Here is a 20461-nt window from a genome sequence, read left to right as displayed (position 1 = left end):
TCTCCCTCTCAAACTGCAGGTTAAATTCTATCATACAATGATCACTCTCCTGAAAAGGTTCCTTTACCATAGACTCTGTAGTGAAATCTGGTTCATTGCACAACACCAAATCTAGAATTTACGTTTTTCTGCTGGGCTCAACCGCAAGCTGCTCTAAAAACCCATCATGTAGACATTGTACAAATTTCTCATCTTGGGATCCAGTATCAACCTGATTTTTCCTAACTACAGTATCTGCATATTAAAATTCCCCCATGAGCATCCTACCATTGCCCTTTTTATGTCTTCTCGTTCCCATTGTAATTTGTATCCCATATCTTGGCTACTGCTCGGATGTCTCTAAAGACCCATCAGAGTCTTTTTACATTTGCATTTTCTTAACACTGCCCACAAGGATTTAACATCTTCTCATCCTGTGTCAATTCATTTTAAGGACTTTATTTCTTTATCTTTAAAACCAACAGAGCCACCCCAACCCCTCTGCCCACTTTTCCAATAGGATATGCATCCTTGGATGTTCAGCTCCCAGCAGTGATCTCCTTTCAGCCATGACTCAGTAATGCCCACAACACCATAGCTGCTGATTTCTAACCACTCTACCTTATTTCATATACTGCATACGTTCAAAGAAAACACCTCCAGTTCTGCATTCACCACCCTTCTTCTCAATTTTATCTCCATGTTGCCTGAAATTAAATTTTTATCCCTTTCGAAACTTGGTCTTATTCTTTATTCTGGAGACTTCAGTAACCTCTCCAGCATTCTCCTTCCCTTTAACTTTGTCCGTTCTTCTCCAAACTGTTGAGCTCACCCACCTACTACTTAGTTTAAAACCCTATCGACAACCTTAGTAGTGCGATTTCCAGGATCCTGAACTCAGCCTGGTTCAGGTGGAGCTTGTCACATCGGAACAGCTCCCTCTTTCCCCAATACTGGTGCCAATGTCCCACAAATTCAAACCTACTTCTCCCACAACAATCTACAAGCCATGCATTTAACTCTCTGATCTCATTAATCCTGTGCCAATTTGCAAGAGGCTCAGGTAACAATCCAGAGTTTATTAGGTTTTTGTTCCACATTTTAATTTAGTCCTTTGCTGCTCACAGTGGCATGGATTGGTTGCTCATTCTTACTACAGCCCCCCACTCCCATATGTACAAGCAGCAATAATCTCAGATGCAGTTATGGATCAATTTGACCGTGTACACCTCTTTCCTAATACCAAAATGAGAAGCTGGGGAATCCAGTGAAATTCATCAACGATAATTTAGCCCAGTTCTCTGAATATTAGCAACCCCTGTAAAGGATGTAGAGCCCCAAATTGCTCTGCAGAATGTATTCATCCCATGAGGGAAACAGAAGCAATCCTAACCATTCACCACAGAGGATAATTTATGTAGCTACAAGCTTCACAAAGACAAACACAGGCTACAGCTAACATTAATCTGCTATACATACTTGCGGAACTTCAAATATCAAACAGAGAACTTTATAGCAGTATTTAAAGTTCTACAACATATGCCCATTAACTCAGAGAAGCAACAACTTAGTTTACATATCAAAAGATAATTTGGCACTCACATCTAGCAAAGCAAGGCCATTTACCCCGAGACCCCAAGTGAATTGGATCAGTCAGATTAAAAAAGCACTATTGTGGAAAATAGCAGGAGGCCAACTCAAATGTTTAAACTGAACACTGCCTTTCCTACTTGAACCAAGCTCACAACAATGAGCTTAAACCCAAACATGGCAAAATTATTGGGTGACACAATGGTGCAGTTTGCAACACCACTGCCCCAACTGTACCAGAGACCCAAGTTCAATCATGACCTCAGGTCCTGTGTGTGTAGAGATTGCGCCTCTGCCCTGTGATTACTACCTTTCCTCCACCTCCTCTAGTCTCCTCCCTCATGCCAAAGATGGGTGGGTTGGTAGCTAATTGCCCACTAGAAATATAGAAGTGTAGGTGAGCAGTAGAATCTTGGGACAATCTATGAAAATGTAGGGAGACTATATTCTGGGATTAATGTAGGGTTAGCATAAATGTGTAGTTGATGGTCAGTAATGACTCGGTGGGCCAAAGAGCCTCTTTCTGTGCTGTACTGCTGTTCCTCAGAATGCAAAACCAAAGTTCAAAATTAAAAGTGAATTGATTATCAACTTATATATATGTCACCATATACAACCATGAGATTCATTTTCTTGCAGGGAAACACAGAAAATACAAGAAACACATAGAATTAACGAAAGACCACACGCAACAGGGCAGAAAACAGCTAATGTCAAAAAAACAAACTCTGCAAATACAAAGTGAGAGAAAAAAAAGAAATAATAATAATAATAAACAATCATTAAATATCAAGAACATAAGATGAAAAGTTTGTGAAAGTGAGTGCAGTTCAGTGGGAACAGTTCAGTGATTGGGTGAGTGAAGTTGAGTAATGTTACCCTCTCTGGTTCAAGGGTCTGATGGTTGAAGAATAATAACTGTTCCTGAACCTAGTGGTGTGGGTCCTGAGGCTCCTGTACCCCTTCCTAATGGCAGCAGTGAGAAGAGAGCATGACCTGCAGGGTTCTTGATAATGGATGTGGCATTTCTGCGACAGCACTCCTTGTAGATGTGCTCAATAGTTAGGAGAGCTTTACCCGTGATGGATTGGGCCATATCCGCTACTTTTTATAGGATTCTCCATACAAGGACATTGGTGTTTTCATGCCAGGACATGATGCAACCAGTCAATACACTCTTCACCACACATCTATAGATGTTTGTCAGAGTTTCAGATGATATGCCGAATATTTGCAAACTTCTACAGAAATAGAGGCGCTGCTGTGGTCAGGACAGATTTTCTGAAATGATAACAGTGAGGAATTTAAAGTTGCTTACTCTTTCCACCTCTGAAACCCTCCCCCTAATGAAGATTGGCTTATGGACCTCTGGTGAGAAGTTGTTACTCTAGCACCACTCAGCCAGATTTTCAATCTCCCTCCTATATGCTGATTTGTCACTACCTTGATCCCGCCAATGACAGTGTTGTCATCAGCAAACTTAAATATGGCACAGGAACTGTGCTTAGCCTCACAGTTGTAAGTATACAGCGACTAGAGCACATGATTAACCACACAGCCTTGTGGTGCACCTGCACTAAGTGTGGTTGTGGGGGAGATGTTGGTGCCAATCCAAACTGACTGTGGTCTGCAAGTGAAGACATTGAAGATCCAGTTGCACAAGGAGGTATTGAGGCCTAAGACTTGAAGCTTATTGATTTAGTTTTGAGGGGATGATAGTGCTGAATGCTGAGCTATAGTCAATGAAGAGCATCCTGATGTATGCATCTTCACTGTCCAGACATTTCAGGATTGAGTGAAGAGTCAATGAGATGGCATCTGCTGTTGACCTGTTATCATGGTAGGCAAATTGGAGTGAATCCAAGTCACTTCTCAGGCAGGAGTTGATAATTTTCCTCACCAACCTCTCAAACCACTTCATCACAGTGGATGCAAGTGCTACCGGACGATAATCATTGAGGCAAGTTACCATGTTTTTCCTTAGGCACTGCCATAAAATATTGAAGCCTGCTTGGGTACCTCAGAATGCGCAAGTCAGAGGTTAAAGATAATGGTGAACGCACCAACCAGTTAATCAAAATAAGTCTTTAGTAATCGGCCAGATACCTCATGTGGGCCGAAAGTTTTCTGTGATTAAACCCAGCTATCGATGCACGCTTCTTTAAACATGTTTAGAAAACTAGTATTTTATTTTTAAATGTATGGTTTTAAATTATCTTAATTCGTGACATCTAGGTGTTGTAGGGAAGAGCATTTACCATACTCCAATAGCTGACATTTAACTCCACCATGGACAGATGAAAGCCCGGCTGCAAAAAGATGAGGGTTGGACACAAGGCTAGAAACCGTTTCCCGTAAAAATCTAATGGTACAGAAATACCAGTAGAAACTCCAAAGGCCTCATCCCTGGGAGAGGAAGGAGCAGATGGGCTACACCCGGGATAACTTGAAAGACTGGCCCAGGACAGAGAACTCTGGTGAGCTGCTGCTGCCCCAGTAGGGGTGATGGACTTAAGTAAGTATTAGTCGACATTTGGTCTCCAATGAATGTTGTGAAAACTCCAATACATTTATCAAGACAATTTTGGAATCTGAGCCAAATAACAATGAAGGAACAGCAAGTCAGATGGAGTGCAACTTGGAAGGTCAATACTCTCATATTGCCATTCCTCTGGATGATAAAGAGCATGGATTTGGGAGATATTATCAAAGAAATCTTCACAAGTTGCTGCAATGCATTTTGTAAAAAGTATGCATTACAGGCATGCCATGCTGGTGCTGGAGGTTATGAACATTTCGGGTGATTGAATGTGGTCTCAATTCAAGCATGCACCTTTGTCCCAGTTTGTATTAACTTTTTAGGTGCCGTTCAAGCTGCACCCTTGAGCCAAATGGAGAGAATTTAATCATATTCAACTTGTACTAGTGCAAAGACTTTGAAAAATATGGAGTCTCATATTGTAGAACACTGTACACCTGATGAACCTTTGTCGCCATGATATTTATTTGGCAGTTCAATGCAAGTGTCTGGTCAAGGACCACAGAAATCTGATGGTGGAAGATTTAGTGACAGAAGTAACATTGAATAACAAGAGAAGATGGTTGGATGTTTTCTTGTTCAAGTCAGCCATTGCCCATTTCTTTGTGATACATTTATTACTTACCATTTTTCAGTCTAACCCTAAATATCATCCACAAGAAAATCTGCATACGCTGAATATCCAAAGCAACACAGACAAAATTCTGCAGGAACTCAGCAGCGTCTACGGAAAAGATTAAACAGTCATAATTTCAGGCTGAGACCCTTCATCAGGACTGGGAAAAAATGATGAGAAGTCAGAGCAAGATGGGGGGCGGGAGGAAGATGTATAAGGTGGGAGATGATAGGTGAAACCGGGAGGTGGGGGGGGGTGAAGTAAAGAGCTGGAAAGTTGTTTGGTGAAAGAGATAAAGGGCTGGAGAAGGGGGGAATCTGACAGGAGAGGGTAGAAGACCATGAAAGAAAGGGAAGGAGAAGGAGCGCCAGAGGGAGGTGATGGGCAATAAGAAGAGGGAAGAGGGAGGGGGGCAATTTTTTCCAGTCCTGGTGAAGGGTCTCAGCCCAAAATGTTGACTGTTTGATCTTTTCTATAGAGGCTGTCTGGCCTGGTGCGTTCCTCCAGCATTTTGTGTGTGATACCTAAGTATCATCCAGTTCATGTTATACCTGGGCTGTTGCAAGTAATCAGCACACCATGCAATCATTAGAGAACACCCTTGTCTCTGATCCAAGTGTTACTGATGAAGCTGCTGGTAGCTGAACCTAGGCACTCGTGAGAATCTCAGGCATTAAAATCTGGCAGATGATAGTCCTCCAACAACAGCTGCCACTTTCCTTTGTATTGGAAATTATTTCAGCTAGAAAGAGAGTTTTCATACTGACTAAGATGGCTGCTTTCTATAATGCTCAGACAAAATGTGCCTTAATATCAAAGTCAATCACTCTCAGCTCAGCTCTAAATTCAGCTCTTTTGATAAATTTATATCTAGGCTGTGATAAGAGACTGGAAAAGACTAGCAAATTTCTACAGATGTCCCGTGGAGAGCATTCTAACTGGTTGTATCACTGTCTGGTATGGAGGAGCACAGGATCAGAAAAAGCTGCAGAGGGTCACAAACTGAGCCTACCCTATTATGGGCACGAGCCTCCTGAGCATCCAGGACATCTCCAAATGGCAACGCCTCAAAAAGATTGCATCCAGTTTTAACAATCCCCATCACCCAGGATATGCTCTCTTCTTATTACTACCATCATGGAGGAGATACAGGAGTCTGAAGACACAAACTCAATATGTTAGGAACAACTTCTACCACTTCACCACCAGATTTCTGAATGGAATATGAACCAACCCATGAACACTACCTCACTATTTTTGCTCTCTTTATGCAATACCTATTTAAATTAATTTTTAATACATATTTCTTACTGTAATTTAGAGTATTTTTATGCATTGCACTGTAATGCTGCCACAAAACAATAAATATTATAACATCATCATCAGGTGCCATGCCCATTTTGAGCTTTGACTGCCATGGCCCACACACTCCTGTTTCGGGTCAAGTGGGTCAATTCATTGGTATTCATTTCCAGTTCTCTGGCTATTGTCCCCATCATCATTTGTCTTTGTCTTCCTCTTGCTTTCTTCCCTTCAATCTTTCCCATAATTACTGTGCATTCTAACTCCTCTTTCCTAATCACATGTCCAATGAAATTATGTTGCCTTTTCATGATCTCATACATTATATCTCTTTTTGTGTTTGCTCTGTTCATGACATCCTCATCAAATATTCATTTCGTCCATGATATTCTTTGCATTCTCCTCAAAAACCATATCTCTGCTACTACTATTCGTTTCCTCATGTTACTAGATATTGTCCAACATTCTAAGCCATATAACATAACTGGATGAACGTTAATATTTCAGTACTCTGAGGTGGGTTGTCATGCCTAGTTTAGTATTGGTCAGTATACAGTTCATTCTCGTAAAGGTGCCTTTTCCCATTCCCATTCTTCTTTTGATGTCCAAGTCGGACCTGCCATCTGATGTCACCCAGTTTCTTAAGTAGCAAAAGTTCTGTACTAGTTTTATGTCTTTCCCATTTATTCTCAGCCTGCAGATAGGATTCTCCTTCTTTTTGGATATCACCATACATTCTGTCTTTTTGCAATTGATAGATAGACCCATTTTTGCACTTTCTTCAACAATTATATCAATTAAGTTTTGAAGTTCTTCCTCCGTACTTGCAATTAACAGTGTCATCTGCATATCTGAAATTATTGATGTTTTCACTGCCAACTTTGATTCCCAAGATGTGTCTTATTTTTTGTAATATTGTTTCATTGTACACATTAAATAAATCAGGGAAGAAAACACTCCTTGTCTAACGCCTCTCTTGATTTTCGTAAACTGACTCACTTCTCCATCTATTCTTACAGCAGCAGTTTGTTCAGTGAAACAAATAACATATGTCAGTGATATTAAACCTGATTATGGCTCTGAACCAAGTGATGTGATCAGAACCCAACTGTGCAAAGGTGAGCACGTTATTAGTTAGGTCCTTTCCAACTAGAAATAGATGGTTTTCAATGAGCCACCTTCCACACAAGTATAATTAGAATTGCCACTTCTCAAAGTGAACGTGTATATGTATTATTTTGAGGTAAATATTGTTACTGCTTTACAGTTCCCAAAAATGGCACAGATTCACATACAAAAACAATTAACAGACATAGGCCAATACGCTTTTTGAATATGCTCTATCACTCAGTATGATCATGACAAATCTTCTAACTCAAGATCATATTCCTGCTCTCTCTATTGCTCCCAAAGAAAATGTTGAGGATTACATCATCATAATTGTGGTAATTGTTAACATAATACTTTGCATATTTACTAAAATCAACAATACATGGAAGCTGAATAAACATGAATTATGAATTCATTATAATAAGTTCGGCTGCAATGTCTCAGGCTAGTTCCTTTTAATTATTCTTTATTTATAGTAAATTAAAAATGCTATTTTTTTAAAGATTTGAGCCCAGTTACTAAACAGGAATAATCCTCAGTTTGATAGACAAAAAATTTATAATTGGAAAAATAAAACTTGAATTTTATGCTATTATTGCAGATCAGTGGTACTCACACTATTGGAATGTTCCCGAGTTGACATGGAAGGAACAACATTTAAATAGTCAGAGGAAAAATCATCCTGAGGATCTCTGGCCACCACCATGCAAACTCGATTACCACAGTTCCTCAAGACCTGAGCAATCTGTTCACTTCCCATCTCCTGGACATTTGTGCCTCCAATCTGTAGTATACGATCACCAGTCTTAAGCCGTCCATCCTACAAACATGCAATAAAATGTTTGTCACTTAACGCAAACAATTAAATCTTATGCCCGTAATGGGTACATCCATCGTCGGTAGTATCCCTCCAATAGCTACTGGAACATTAATGAACAGATATGCAGGCAGATTAAGGAAAGGTGTAAAACTAATAGGGTTGCTGTCATGGGAGACTTCAACCTCCCAAATATAAACTGGGACCTTCTTAGTTTAGAGGGGCAGAATTTGTTAAATGCATCCAGAAGAAGTGTTTCCCTTAAATTTATACGTAGAGATTCCAACAGGAAGAGGGGCAGTGCTGGGCTTGGTGTTGGCTAGTGAGCCTGGCCAGGTGAGCAACCCAGCAGTGGGTGAGCAGTTTGGAAATGGTGACCACAATTCCTTAAGTTTTACTGAAGCTATCGATAAGATAAAGCATTAGGCAGGAACTAGGGACAGTTAATTGGGAACAGCTGTTTTAGGCAAGCCCACATCGGACATGTGGAGAGTGTTTAAAGACAATTGTTCGAATCAAAATTAAAGACAAGGATGGAAAGGTGAGAACCTTGGGTGTCGAGAGAGGTGATAACTCAGTCAAGGAAAAGGAATATTATGTAAATCTTAGGAAGTAGAATCAAACAGAACCTTTGAAGATTATAAACAAGCCAAAAAAAGAACTCAAGAATGGAAGTAGGAAAGCCAGAAGGGGCCATGAAATGTCTTTGGCAAGTAGGATAAAGATATTCTTTATATACATCAAGAACAAGAGGATGACTAGGGAGAGGGGAAGACCACTACGGATAAAGGGCAAAACATATGCTTGGATATGGAGGATGTGAGTGAGGTCCTTAATGAGTGCTTTACATTATTATTGACCAAGGAGACGGATGTGGAGGATAGGGGGATCCATGCTGAGAGTATTATTAGGCTGGGGCATTGAGATAAAGGAGAATTTAGTGTTGGGTTTCTTAAAGAGAATTATGGTGGATAGGTCCCCATTGTGTGAAGGGATATACCCCAGGTTATTGAGAGAGGGAACAGAATGAGATTGCTGGGCCCTTGACCAATATCTCTATGCTCTCTAACCACAGGTGAAGTTGTAGAGGACTGGTGAGTAGATAATGTTGTTCCATCAATCAATAAGTGAACCAGGAATAACCCTGGAAACTATAGACTGGTGAGTCTCAAGTCAGTGGTAGGGAAGGTACTGGAGAGAATTCTTAGGGATAGGATTTATGAGGATTTGGAAAACAATGGCCTAATTAGGGATAGCCAGCATGGCTTTGTGCAGGGCAAGTTGTGTCTTACTAACTGGCTTTGAATTTTTTGATGAGGTAGTGAGAGTGATTGATGAAGGTAGAGCTGTGGATGTTGTCTACATGTATTTTAGTAAGGTGTTTGACAAGGTTCCTCATGGGTGGCTCATTCAAAAGATGAAGATGAATAAGATCCATGGTGAACTGACCGTTTCAATTCAGAACTGACTTGTTCATAGAAGAGACAGGGCAGTGGTTATTGGAAAATGTAAATGCATACATTGTATTTTCTATGTATTACAGTATTTACAATATTTACTCAGCAGTATTTACCCAAATGTACACATTGTTACAGCATTTACTCAAAGGGACATTGTATTTTCTATATTCACTATGTAACTGCTACTAGTTCAGTGGAAAGTATTCACTATGTAGCCATGACTTTTGACCTAATCACTATTAATTCAGGAAGAGAACTAGAATGAAACCAAGTAGGAAGATAACGGTGGCGAGTAGGGTAATGAAATATGTGGCAGCATGTCAAAACAAGACCAATTAAGAAATAACTGTGGTTAGGGATGAGGGGACACCTGATCTAAAAAGTAAACTAGGACATAATTAAATTGGGGAGTAAAACAATAGTGGAAGGTCGAGAGCAGATGTATTGATGATTTGTGATCACAGGCCGTCTGGATATGATAATGTAGCTAAGATAGGAGATTGCTATAAAAAATGCTGTGTACAAGCCTCGATGGGCAGTCAGCTACTAGCTTTCTGATTGTCTCAGCTTTGATTTGCAAATTAAAGTTTAAAACTTCTTGAAGGATTTTCTGCGTCTCCTTGTTGTTTGTAAGAAACAAGAAACCACGACATGGTCAAAGGGATTTATTCTAGCTGGAGGTCTGTGATTAGTGGTGTTCCACCGAGATCTGGACTGGGACCTCTGGTGTTTGTGATGTATGTAAATGACCTGGATGAAAATGTAAATGAGTAGGTTAGGAAAACTGCAGTTCATATGAAGATTGATGGTGTGTGATTAGTGCAGAAGATTAGCAAAGAGTACAGCGGGATATGGATCAATTGCAAATACAGGGAATTGGTAGATGGAGTTTAACAACACCAAATGTGAATGTTGTACCTTCGAAGGTCAAATGCAAAGAGACAATACACTATTGAGAACAAGACCCTTAACAGTGTTGATGAGCAGAAGGATCTTGGGGTCCAAGTTCTGAAAGCGGCTACATAGGTTGATAGGGTGGTTACGGCAGCTTATGCATTCTTGGTTAGTCGAGGCATTGAGGTCTAAAGTAAGGAAGTTACAATAAATCTTTATAAAACTCTAGTTAGGCTGCACCTGGAGTATTGCATACAGCTCTGGTCACCCCACTGTTGGATGTTGAGGTTTTGGAGAGGCTTACCAGGATGCTGCCTGGATTACAGGGAATGTGCTATAACGAGAGGTTGGACAAAATTGGATTGTTTTCACTGGAGCAGTGGAGGGAAGATCTGATAGAAGCTTATAAGAATATGAGAGGCATAGATAGAGTGGGTAGTCAGTATCTTTTTCCCAGGGCTTAAATGTCTAATACCAGAAGACACGCATTTAAAGTGAGAAGAGATAAGTTCAAAGGAAATGAGAGGGGCAAGTTTTTTTAAAAGAACACAGAAAGTAATGGGTGCCTGAATGCGCTTTCTGCTGTGGTGGTAGAGGCAGATACATTAGGGACTTTTAAGAGACATTTAGATAGGCACATGAAGGTGAGGGAAATGGAGGGATATGGACAAAGTATAGGCAGGAGGGATTAGTTTAGTTAACCATTTGATTACTAATTAAATTGGTTCAGCACTTCATAGTGGGTCGAAGGGCCTGTTTCTGTGTACTGTTCTATGTTCTCTCTACAGGAGGTGCTGTAATGTCTTAAGAAGGCAACATGCATAAGCAAAGATCCCCACCATCTAGGCCATTCTTGCGGCTACCGTCAGACACAAGCCTGAAGTTCCACAACACCAGGTTCAAGAACATCTGCTTCTCTTCAGCCATTCAGTTCATGAATCAACTTGCATAATCCTAATCACTACAATGTAGCCAACATGATGACCATTTTCATCACTTTGCATTAAAATGGACCTTGTTTTTTGTTGTAATTTTTTCTTTCTTATATTGTTTAATTAATGTTTTTCTCAGAAAAACAGCTTTTATGATGCCATGTGCCTGTGATGCTGCTACAAGTAAGTTTTTCATTGCTCCCATGTATGCATGGCCTTGTGAATACGATAATAAATTTTGACTTTATTACTTGAAAATTAAAGGGAATAGAAAATGATTAAGTTATACTTTCTTTAATATGCACAATAGCTCTTCAATGAAACGTTGATAAGAAATTTATGATACTTATCTTTTGCATTCATTAGGTTGGTTATGCTAAATGCACACTCAGTTGTCATCTATTGTGTTCCCAACATTCACTGCTCAAATATCAAGTGGGAAATATAATGGATAGCTAATGGCACATATTCCTCCTTGGTTACCAGTGCAAAATAAATGGTACACCATTGATACTGCCTAATCCAGCAGATAACAGATATAAAACCTAGTGACTATTATCATATTCCAATATATTATGGTTTCTTAAGGTTGTTATAGCAAGGGGTAGTATTGGGGACAAGCTCTCACTACCTACTAAACATTCCCAAGGGTGCGCACCTCAAATAGCCTCTGATAACCAAGTGCAACTCCTGGCCTTCACATGTAGTTTAGCTACTAAGCCAGGCAGAACCGTTTCTACTGACAGAAGGGACAAAGGCAGATGACTGGAGACATAAAACCAGTCATTTCCGAGAGATGGGGCTCGTCAGCCGTGGTTGGCAGCTCATCTAGAAGGAAAACTGTGATCTCAAACCTCTGCTGCCTTGCAGATACATCCGCTCATGGGGAAGGCTTCGGGAGTAAACACCATGGGCAAAATCCAGAGCTGGAGCCCCTAAGGCAGTCCTGCATTGAGTTCAATGCTGACTGGCAACTCCTGTGACACTGCTGATACCAACTGTATCAGTCTTTGTTGTTCCTTTGGGTTCATTCAATGGGTGGAGAGAGGGGGAGCTTGCTACATGGACAACTGCTTGCTCTCAATATCATACTGCCCAGGCTTGCGTATCTAGACTGCTAAGACACAATATCCATGGTCAACTCTGATTGACAGAGACCTCAGGCCTCAGACATGATTTTCCTATAATAAAATGAAAATGTGGCCACAGGAAATGTTTCTTTTTTTTAAGTTAGAAATGAAGCCTAATCATAATCAAGATTTTAAATAGTTTTCCTGGGACCCAAATTCTGAAAGACTTCTTATTTAATAAACTATGCTGCTTGTTGTACTTGCTGAAAAGAAAAAAGGAAAAAAATAGGAAAATTACAATGAATGAAAGGATTCATTACATGATCTGTTAATACAAGGAAAAAACAAACAAAAGGAACAAAGGAAACAGTAAGCAACAGGAATTCTGCAGATGCTGGAATTTCAAGCAACACACATCAAAGTTGCTGGTGAACGCAGCAGGCCAGGCAGCATCTCTAGGAAAAGATACAGTCGACGTTTCAGGCCGAGACCCTTCGTCAGGACTAACTGAAGGAAGAGTTAGACGAAGGGTCTCGGCCTGAAATGTCGACTGTACCTCTTCCTAGAGATGCTGCCTGGCCTGCTGCGTTCACCAGCAACTTTGATGTGTGTTAAAGGAAACAGCAAATCATAAACATGAGAAATTCTGCAGATGCTGGAAATCCAGAGCAACACATACAAAATGCTACCAGAATTCAGCTGGTCAAGCAGCATCTATGGAAATGAATAAACAGTCGACATTTCAGGCCAAAACATTTCTTCAGAACTGGAAAGGAAGGGGGAAGATGCCAGAGTAAAGAGGGTCAAGGGGAAGGAAGATAGCTAGAAGGTGATAAGTAAAGCCAGGTGGGTAGGTAAGGTAAAGGGAGAGGAAGGAATCCGATAGGAGAGGGGAGTAGAGCGAAGGATTAAAGAAAGGGGGGTGGGACACAGGGGGAGGTGACTGACAGGTCAGAAGAGGCAAGAGGCCAGAGCAAGGAATATAAGAAGAGAGGAGAGGGAGAATTTTTTTTTTAAACCAGAAGTAGAAATCGATATTCATGCTATCAAGTTGGTGGCCACCCAGATGGAACATAAGCCCTTGTTCCTCCACCATGAGGGTAACCTCATCATGGCACAAGAGGAAACCATGGACCAACATGTCAGAACAAGAAATGGAATTTAAATGTTTGTCGTCAGGAAGTTCCACTTTTGGCAGGTGGAGTGGAAGTGCTCAGCGAAGCAGTTCCCCCAATTTACGACAGGTCTCACCAATGTGGAGGAGGCTGCATAGGAAGCATAGGACACAACAGGTGACCCCAGATTGGTAGGTGAAGCGTTGCTTCACCTGGAAGGACTGTTTGGGGCCATGAGAGGAGGTAATGGAGAAGGTGAATGCGCAGGTGGAACACTTTGGCCACTTGCAGGGCTGAGTGCCGGGAGGAAGATTAGTGGGGAAGGACAAATGGACACAGAAATCGCGGTGGGTGCGATCCCTCTGGAAAGCGGAGAGAAGGTGGGGTGAGATAAAAACATGTTTGGTAGTATGATCCCTGTGGATACGGCAGAAGTTGTGGAGAATTACGTTTTGGCAAAAACAGCACAATGGATGGAAAGAATACACTCGTAAGCATTGCCATGTACTCCTATAATGCTATGTTTTCACAAAAACAAATTTAATGTCCACTTACTGTCGAAGCACTCACGAAAAGGCTGGCACCTACCCGGAGGGAAGGAAATGGACAAATAACTGACACTACTCCTAGCAACAAACTAAAGAGCAGAATTGTCAATAGCATCCCAAATCATCAGTCTCATCTTCTGGCTCCATAAACAGCAGAAGCACTGACATATGAACATGACTTCAATAAACTGCAATTCAGCATTTGTTAGGTTCATAATTATACTATCCAAATTATATTCTTGCACAAAAATATGAGGTTTCTCATCAGTTCCCCTATTTGATAAGTACTATTTAACTATATCTAGTTATATAAAAAATCTAAAGACTGGAAAAAGGAAATTATTTATTAGCTTTCATTTGGTAAAAATCTAAAAATGGTGCTTAATTTTGTAACTTCCCAATTTTTTTTATTTATTTAGATATACAGCATGGTAACAGGTCCTTCAGGCCCAACAAGCCCACACTCCCACTTACATCTGTGTAATCAATTCACTGTCTAAACCATTTATCATTGCAATGTACGGATAGCGGAGGAATTGATCCCAAGTCTCTGGCACTGTAATAGCATTATGCTACCTGCTACACTACCACTACCGTGCCACCCAGTCTTAATGTAACATTAATGTTTCTACTGGCTTAAAATTATTTAGAAAACTGACAATTAATGAAAATCAAGGCTAAATTTTAAAAATCCTATAACATTTAAGATCTTTTCTATGATAGGCACGACATACAGTATAATGACACACAACTTGAAAATCTAATAGCAAATACTCAAACTTCTATGATAACAAAAATGAAAAAAAATTACCCGATCAGCTAATCCTCCAGGAACAACAGTTTTCACAATTACTCCAGTTGGCTTTCCTCCTACAATTCCAAATCCGAGGCCTGACCCATCACTGACCAACTCAATTTCTTCCACATGCCCCCACTGTGTCTAGGAAGAATGAAAAACAAGTCAAAAATCAATCCTTACAAGGTGGCTGATCTGTAAACTAGCCCTCAATAACAATTACTTTTCAAAACTGCTATTTGAGGCAGCTCAACTTACCAAGTTATATAACCATATTATTTAGTTTCTATTTATGCTAAAAGCAGAGTCTGTGACATTAAAAAAATCAACAATAATAGGAATATCTCACTTTAAAGATTGTGACTGTAGGGCTACATGTTGTACATCGAAATGAATTAGTTTTTGATTGTTTATCAATGCCATTCCTGGTTAAATATGTGACTGAACCGTAACAGACTGACATTCAGAACTAAAGTGCAATATCGATTAGTACTTGGTTATCTAGCAAAAAGTGGAATTTATTTTAAAAATTTGTTTTCAATAACAATTGTTGGTACGATATTCAATTGCTATTAACTTTGCTACATGATACGAACACCTGGCTTAAGATATGGAACCTGAAAGCTGGAGAATATCTGAAGAAATTGATTTGTATTTTTTTAGTTTATTGGATTGTTTTCAAGAAGTAACTTTGCCTCAGATCATCCATTTGTGTAGCACAGCATGAACATATTTTTAAATGATCATTAAATATAGAAGTAAATTGGTGAATGGGATGGTTGGAGCTCTAGGTAGAGACAAAGTTTTTGATTACTATCTGAAGTGTGGTGACATATGGGAGGATGAACAGGAGTGTATTGGTACATTTCAGTCCCAAAACAGTAACAGATGAGCGTTCCAGCAGCTGATGAACTGGACAGGAAGAGTGGTGATTGTAGAAAGCGGATGAGTAGAGCAGATACGCAACTGTAAGCTTACTTTGGCTTCTACCGTGATTTCAAAGCAGAAACGGTCTGAATATATACCAGAAGATTAAACGAGAGAAGTGATAGGAGTCAGAGACAAAAGAACCGACTACACGTTGGGCACTTTAAATCAGCACTTCCAATATTCTAATATTTTAGTTGAAAAAGATATGTTCCAGTTCTAACTTAGACGCTGTCTGGCTAAAATAAACAAGGAAAAAGTAATCTTCAATTACTACCTCTGAATACTAACTGGTGAAATCTACTGAAAGCAAAATCAAACATCAGGTTAGAGTAGGATGAGCCTGACGTGGTAACCAGACAGGATGTCAAGATTGAACTCGACCAATAAATTAAAAAAATGAGGTTATGGTCTTCCTCCATGTCCACTGTTTAAATCTATGCCTTTGAAGGAAATGTGGACGTACTTCTGCGAGTTAGTTGAAAGAATGCTGAGTTTTGAGTTATTTAATATGACTTTAGATAGAAACTACAGCTCAAATATATTGCTTGAGAATACCAGAGACTTCCAAGTTTTATGAATTACACAATTTCAGACATCACCAAATCCATGGTATAACGATTTGACAATTGAGACACGAGAGACTGCAGATGCAAGAATCTAGATTTTTAAAAAACTGCTGGAAGAAGTTACTCAGTGGGTAAGGCAGCATCTGTGGTGGAAAAGAGATGATCAGCGTTTTGTATCAAGACCCTGAATCAAGATTGAGAGTGAAGAGGGAAGACATATCTCTTTGCCTCAATAGCTGCACTGTACTCACCAAGTTCTTCCAGTAGTTTGTTTTTTGGATCATACAAATCTACCTAGTTCATTAATGCCCTTCAGGAAAGGGAAGCTGCCATCCTTAACTAAGATCCGCAAATGCAGTTGGCCCTTACTGCTTCCTTATTCAGGTACAATTAGAGTTGAAAATAAATGCAGGATTGCAGGCAGGATCCACAGCCTCATCCTATTAATTCAAAAATTTTAGAAATTTTCTCTCACTTTGTTCCAATAATTCTTAGTTACCTATCCAAGTTCAAGTTCAAACTTACTGGTCATTTAACCATGCATATATACAATGTATCTCTGGACTATGGTGCACCTACACAACATACATTACATACAGTACATAAACCAAAATATTATACTATAAATAAGTTAATAAAATTCAAAATGAATGCAGTGAAGTGCAGCACAGGTAAACAGCTCTGTGCTAGTGACGAGACCTCGGTGGTGGTAGGGTATTTATTAGTCTCACAGCCTGAGCAAATAAACTGTTACTCAGTCTGGCAGTCCTCCTCCTGATGCTTTGGTACCTCCTCCCTGATGGTAGTGGGTCAAAGAGATTGTGGGATGGGTAGTAAGGATCTTCAGTAATGCTTTGGGCCCTTCATCTCAAATGCACCCGGGAAAAATCATAAATAGGGGGAAGGGAGGCCCCAGTGATCCACTCGGTGGTTTTTACTGTCCTCTATAGGGTCCCGTGGTCCGATGCCTTACAGAATCTGTACTACACAGTGACGCAACCAGACAGGACACTGTCAGTGGTGCTCCTTTAGAAATTTACTAGAATGGGGCGGGGAGCTTTGCACGCCTCATTCTCCTCAGAAAGTGTAGACTCTGCTGCACCTTTCTGACTAATGAAGAGGTGTTGTGGGTCCAGCATAGATTATCCATTATGTGCACATGAAGGAACTTTGTGATCTTCACTCTCTTCACAGCAGAGCCATTGAAGTGCAATTGAGAGTGCTCAACCCGTGCCTTACCAAAGTCCACAATCATCTGTTTTGTCTTGCCCATGTTGAGACCCAGGTTGTTGTTCTCACACCATTAGAAACGCCTCTTCTCTGTATGGTAACTCATAATTGTTGCTGATGAGGCAAACCACTGTAGTAGTATCATCAGAGAACTTGATGATGTGATTTGCGATGAATGTGGCAGTACAGTTGTGAGTCAACAGCACGAACAGCAGCATATGGAGCACGCAACTCTGGGCTCAGCATGCTGGAGCTTGAGATGTTGCTGTCAACTTGAACTGACTGGGACTTTCCATCCAAACAGGCCAGTTTACCCACCGTCCTCTGAGGGACAACTGTGTTAAGCGCTGAGCTGAAGTCAATGAACAACATCCAGACGTATGAGGCATTACTTTTTTAGGTTGGACAGGACAGGGTGGAGGGCCAAAGCTCTGGCATCAGCAGTGGTCTGGTTTGAGCAGTAGGCAAACTGGATAGGGGCTCAAGTAGCTGAAACATGGGATTTTATACAATCCATTACCAGCCACTCAAAGCACACTGATAGTCACACTGTTATTTAATGGTAATAATTTGCTGTGTACATACATCTATTGATGCTTCTGGACATCAGTGATGTTCCAGGAATCATCAGTGTTTCAGGTCTTTCAACATCATACAACCTCCTCCAGGTGACCCAGCCGGGGCTAATCAGACCCCAGCTTGTGTCCAGATGGCTAGCTACTTATGACTCCATGGCTCCCCTCTTTTGAGCCACAGCCATCTTGAGGCCCTCTCTGCCGCATCAGTGGTACTGCGGATGGCTCTCCTCTTCCTCTCTCCCTCGATGCCCAAAATGCTGAAGGCTCTAACTAAAGAATGGGCTATGAATCCCCTTAGATAAATTTCAGAAGGCAAAAGAAATTCCTAAATTTTTCAGCTTCTTTATAAGAGAGCATGTTAACACCAAAATTAAGACTTAAGTTTTACTTTTACTCTGACTTCTGTAAAACCAATCAGAACTTACTGATTGTGAAGAGAAAGGTAACGTTGCCATATCTGTTGGGGAGGGGGTCCTGTGAGGAGATCCTCTGGCAACCACCAAATGCACTGATCCTTTGGTCTGCTGGAGCATTGCAATGGCTTCTTGGTGAGAAACAGTCTCATCCAATGGTGTATGATTCAAGGCCAATATCTGATCTTGTTCTTGTAATCTGCCATCCCTATGAACAAAACAAACAAAATGATATGAGTTTTGGCCAAAAAAAGGTTGTAATTTTCAACTATCTAATGTTTTGCAGGACATTTTTAATAAAAAATATAATGTAAAGCTATTAACAAGGACAAGCCTTGTTCATAAGTTGGAGGATGACAATGAACCAAAAGTTTTCAAACATTTAACTCATATTCAAATTCAGTAATATTATTGAGCATATTTAATCACTTTAAATGCAATTCTCACGAAGTATCTGATAAAACATAAAACAGCATTTATAAAACACAAATAACATTGTAACCTGCACAAAGGCATTTCATGGAAGCCAACTGAGAAGCCAAAAGAATTACACCAAGTAAAAGAAGACAACATTAGGTTTAGGAATGGAAGGTTAAAGGCACCACATTAATAATGTGGTGAAGAAAATGTCATGTTCACTTGATCATGTCAAAGCCTGGAGTTGGAGAAACAATGAATCCTTGAGCATTAAAAATTAATCTGCTGGGGGAACACAATGGGGCAGGCAGTATCTGTAAAGGGAATAGGAAAGTCGATGTTTTGGGTCAAGACCCTTCCGCTGGGCTGAAAGAGAACAGAGACAGCCAGTACTAATGAGGGTGTTAGTGGATATGTGCAGGAGGAACTGGGTGACCAGAGCAGGTACACACCTGTCCTACAACTCCTTCCTCACCCCCATGCAGGGACCTAAACAGCCCCTACAGGTGATGCAGGATTCAGATTAATTTATTTGTCATATGTACATTGACACATACAATGAAATGCATTATGTTAGCAGGCCTGAATCATGTCTGGTGGGGGATGGAACTGGAGGTCTATCATGGGGTTAGACTGTGTATATGTGTGGGTGGGAGGAAGGAATGAAGCTTGTTTTTGCTGTTGTTGTTTGATGCTTATTGAGTTATGTACTGTTCCCCGGAGCATTGCAGACATGCTAGGATGGCACCAGAATGTGTTTGACACATGGGCCAGAGGACCGAGGGTAACAGAGGAACTGAATGAAATTTGCATCAGGCAGAAAATGGTGTTAGGTAAACTGATGGGACTGAAGGTTCATAAATCCCCAGGGCCTGATGGTCTACATCCCAGGGTACTTAAGAAGGTGGCTCTAGAAATCATGGATGCATTGGTAATCATTTTCCAATGTTCAATAGATTCACGATCAGTTCCTGCGGATTGGAGGGTAGCTTATGTTATCCCACTTTTTAAGAAAGGAGGGAGAGAGAAAACAGGCAATTATAGACCAGTTAGTCTGACATCAGTGGTGGGGAAGATGCTGGAATCAATTATAAAAGATGAAATAGCGGCATATTTGGATAGCAGTGGCAGGATAGGTCCGAGTCAGCATGGATTTACGAAGGGGAAATCATGCTTGATTAATCTTCTGGAATTTTTTGAGAATGTAACTATGAAAATGGACATGGGAAAGCCAGTGGATGTAGTGTACCCGGACTTTCAGAAAGCCTTTGATAAGGTCCCACGTAGGAGGTTAGTGTGCAAAATTAGAGCAAATGGTAGGGGGGTAGGATACTGACATGGATAGGAAATTGGTTGGCAGACAGGAAACAAACAGTAGGGATTAATGGGTCCTTTACAGAATGGCAGGCAGTGACTAGTGGGATACCACAAGGGTCGGTGCTGGCACCGCAGCTATTTACAATATACATGAATGATTTAGATGAAAGGATTAAAAGTAACATTAGGAAATTTGCAGATGACACAAAGCTGGGTGGCAGTGTGAAATGTGAGGAGGATGT

General features: G+C 40.5%; 1 protein-coding gene across 5 annotated transcripts in view; it reads right to left on the bottom strand.

Annotated features, from left to right (window-relative positions):
• Nucleotides 1-20461, bottom strand: part of LOC134354873 (inaD-like protein) — a 332069-nt gene that overhangs the window by 287985 nt on the left and 23623 nt on the right. For all 5 annotated transcript variants that reach the window (XM_063064296.1, XM_063064298.1, XM_063064297.1 and 2 more), the window contains exons 6-8: nucleotides 18498-18693; nucleotides 14784-14912; nucleotides 7753-7956 (exon numbers count right to left, since the gene is read on the bottom strand). In XM_063064296.1, coding sequence (XP_062920366.1) covers nucleotides 7753-7956; nucleotides 14784-14912; nucleotides 18498-18693 — 529 coding nt within the window. The remainder of the gene's footprint in view (nucleotides 1-7752; nucleotides 7957-14783; nucleotides 14913-18497; nucleotides 18694-20461) is intronic.

This window comes from Mobula hypostoma, chromosome 12, assembly GCF_963921235.1.
Source record: "Mobula hypostoma chromosome 12, sMobHyp1.1, whole genome shotgun sequence".
NCBI lineage: Eukaryota > Metazoa > Chordata > Chondrichthyes > Myliobatiformes > Myliobatidae > Mobula > Mobula hypostoma.
Note: the sequence above shows the minus strand (reverse complement) of the source record. Positions and strands in the feature narration are given on the sequence as shown.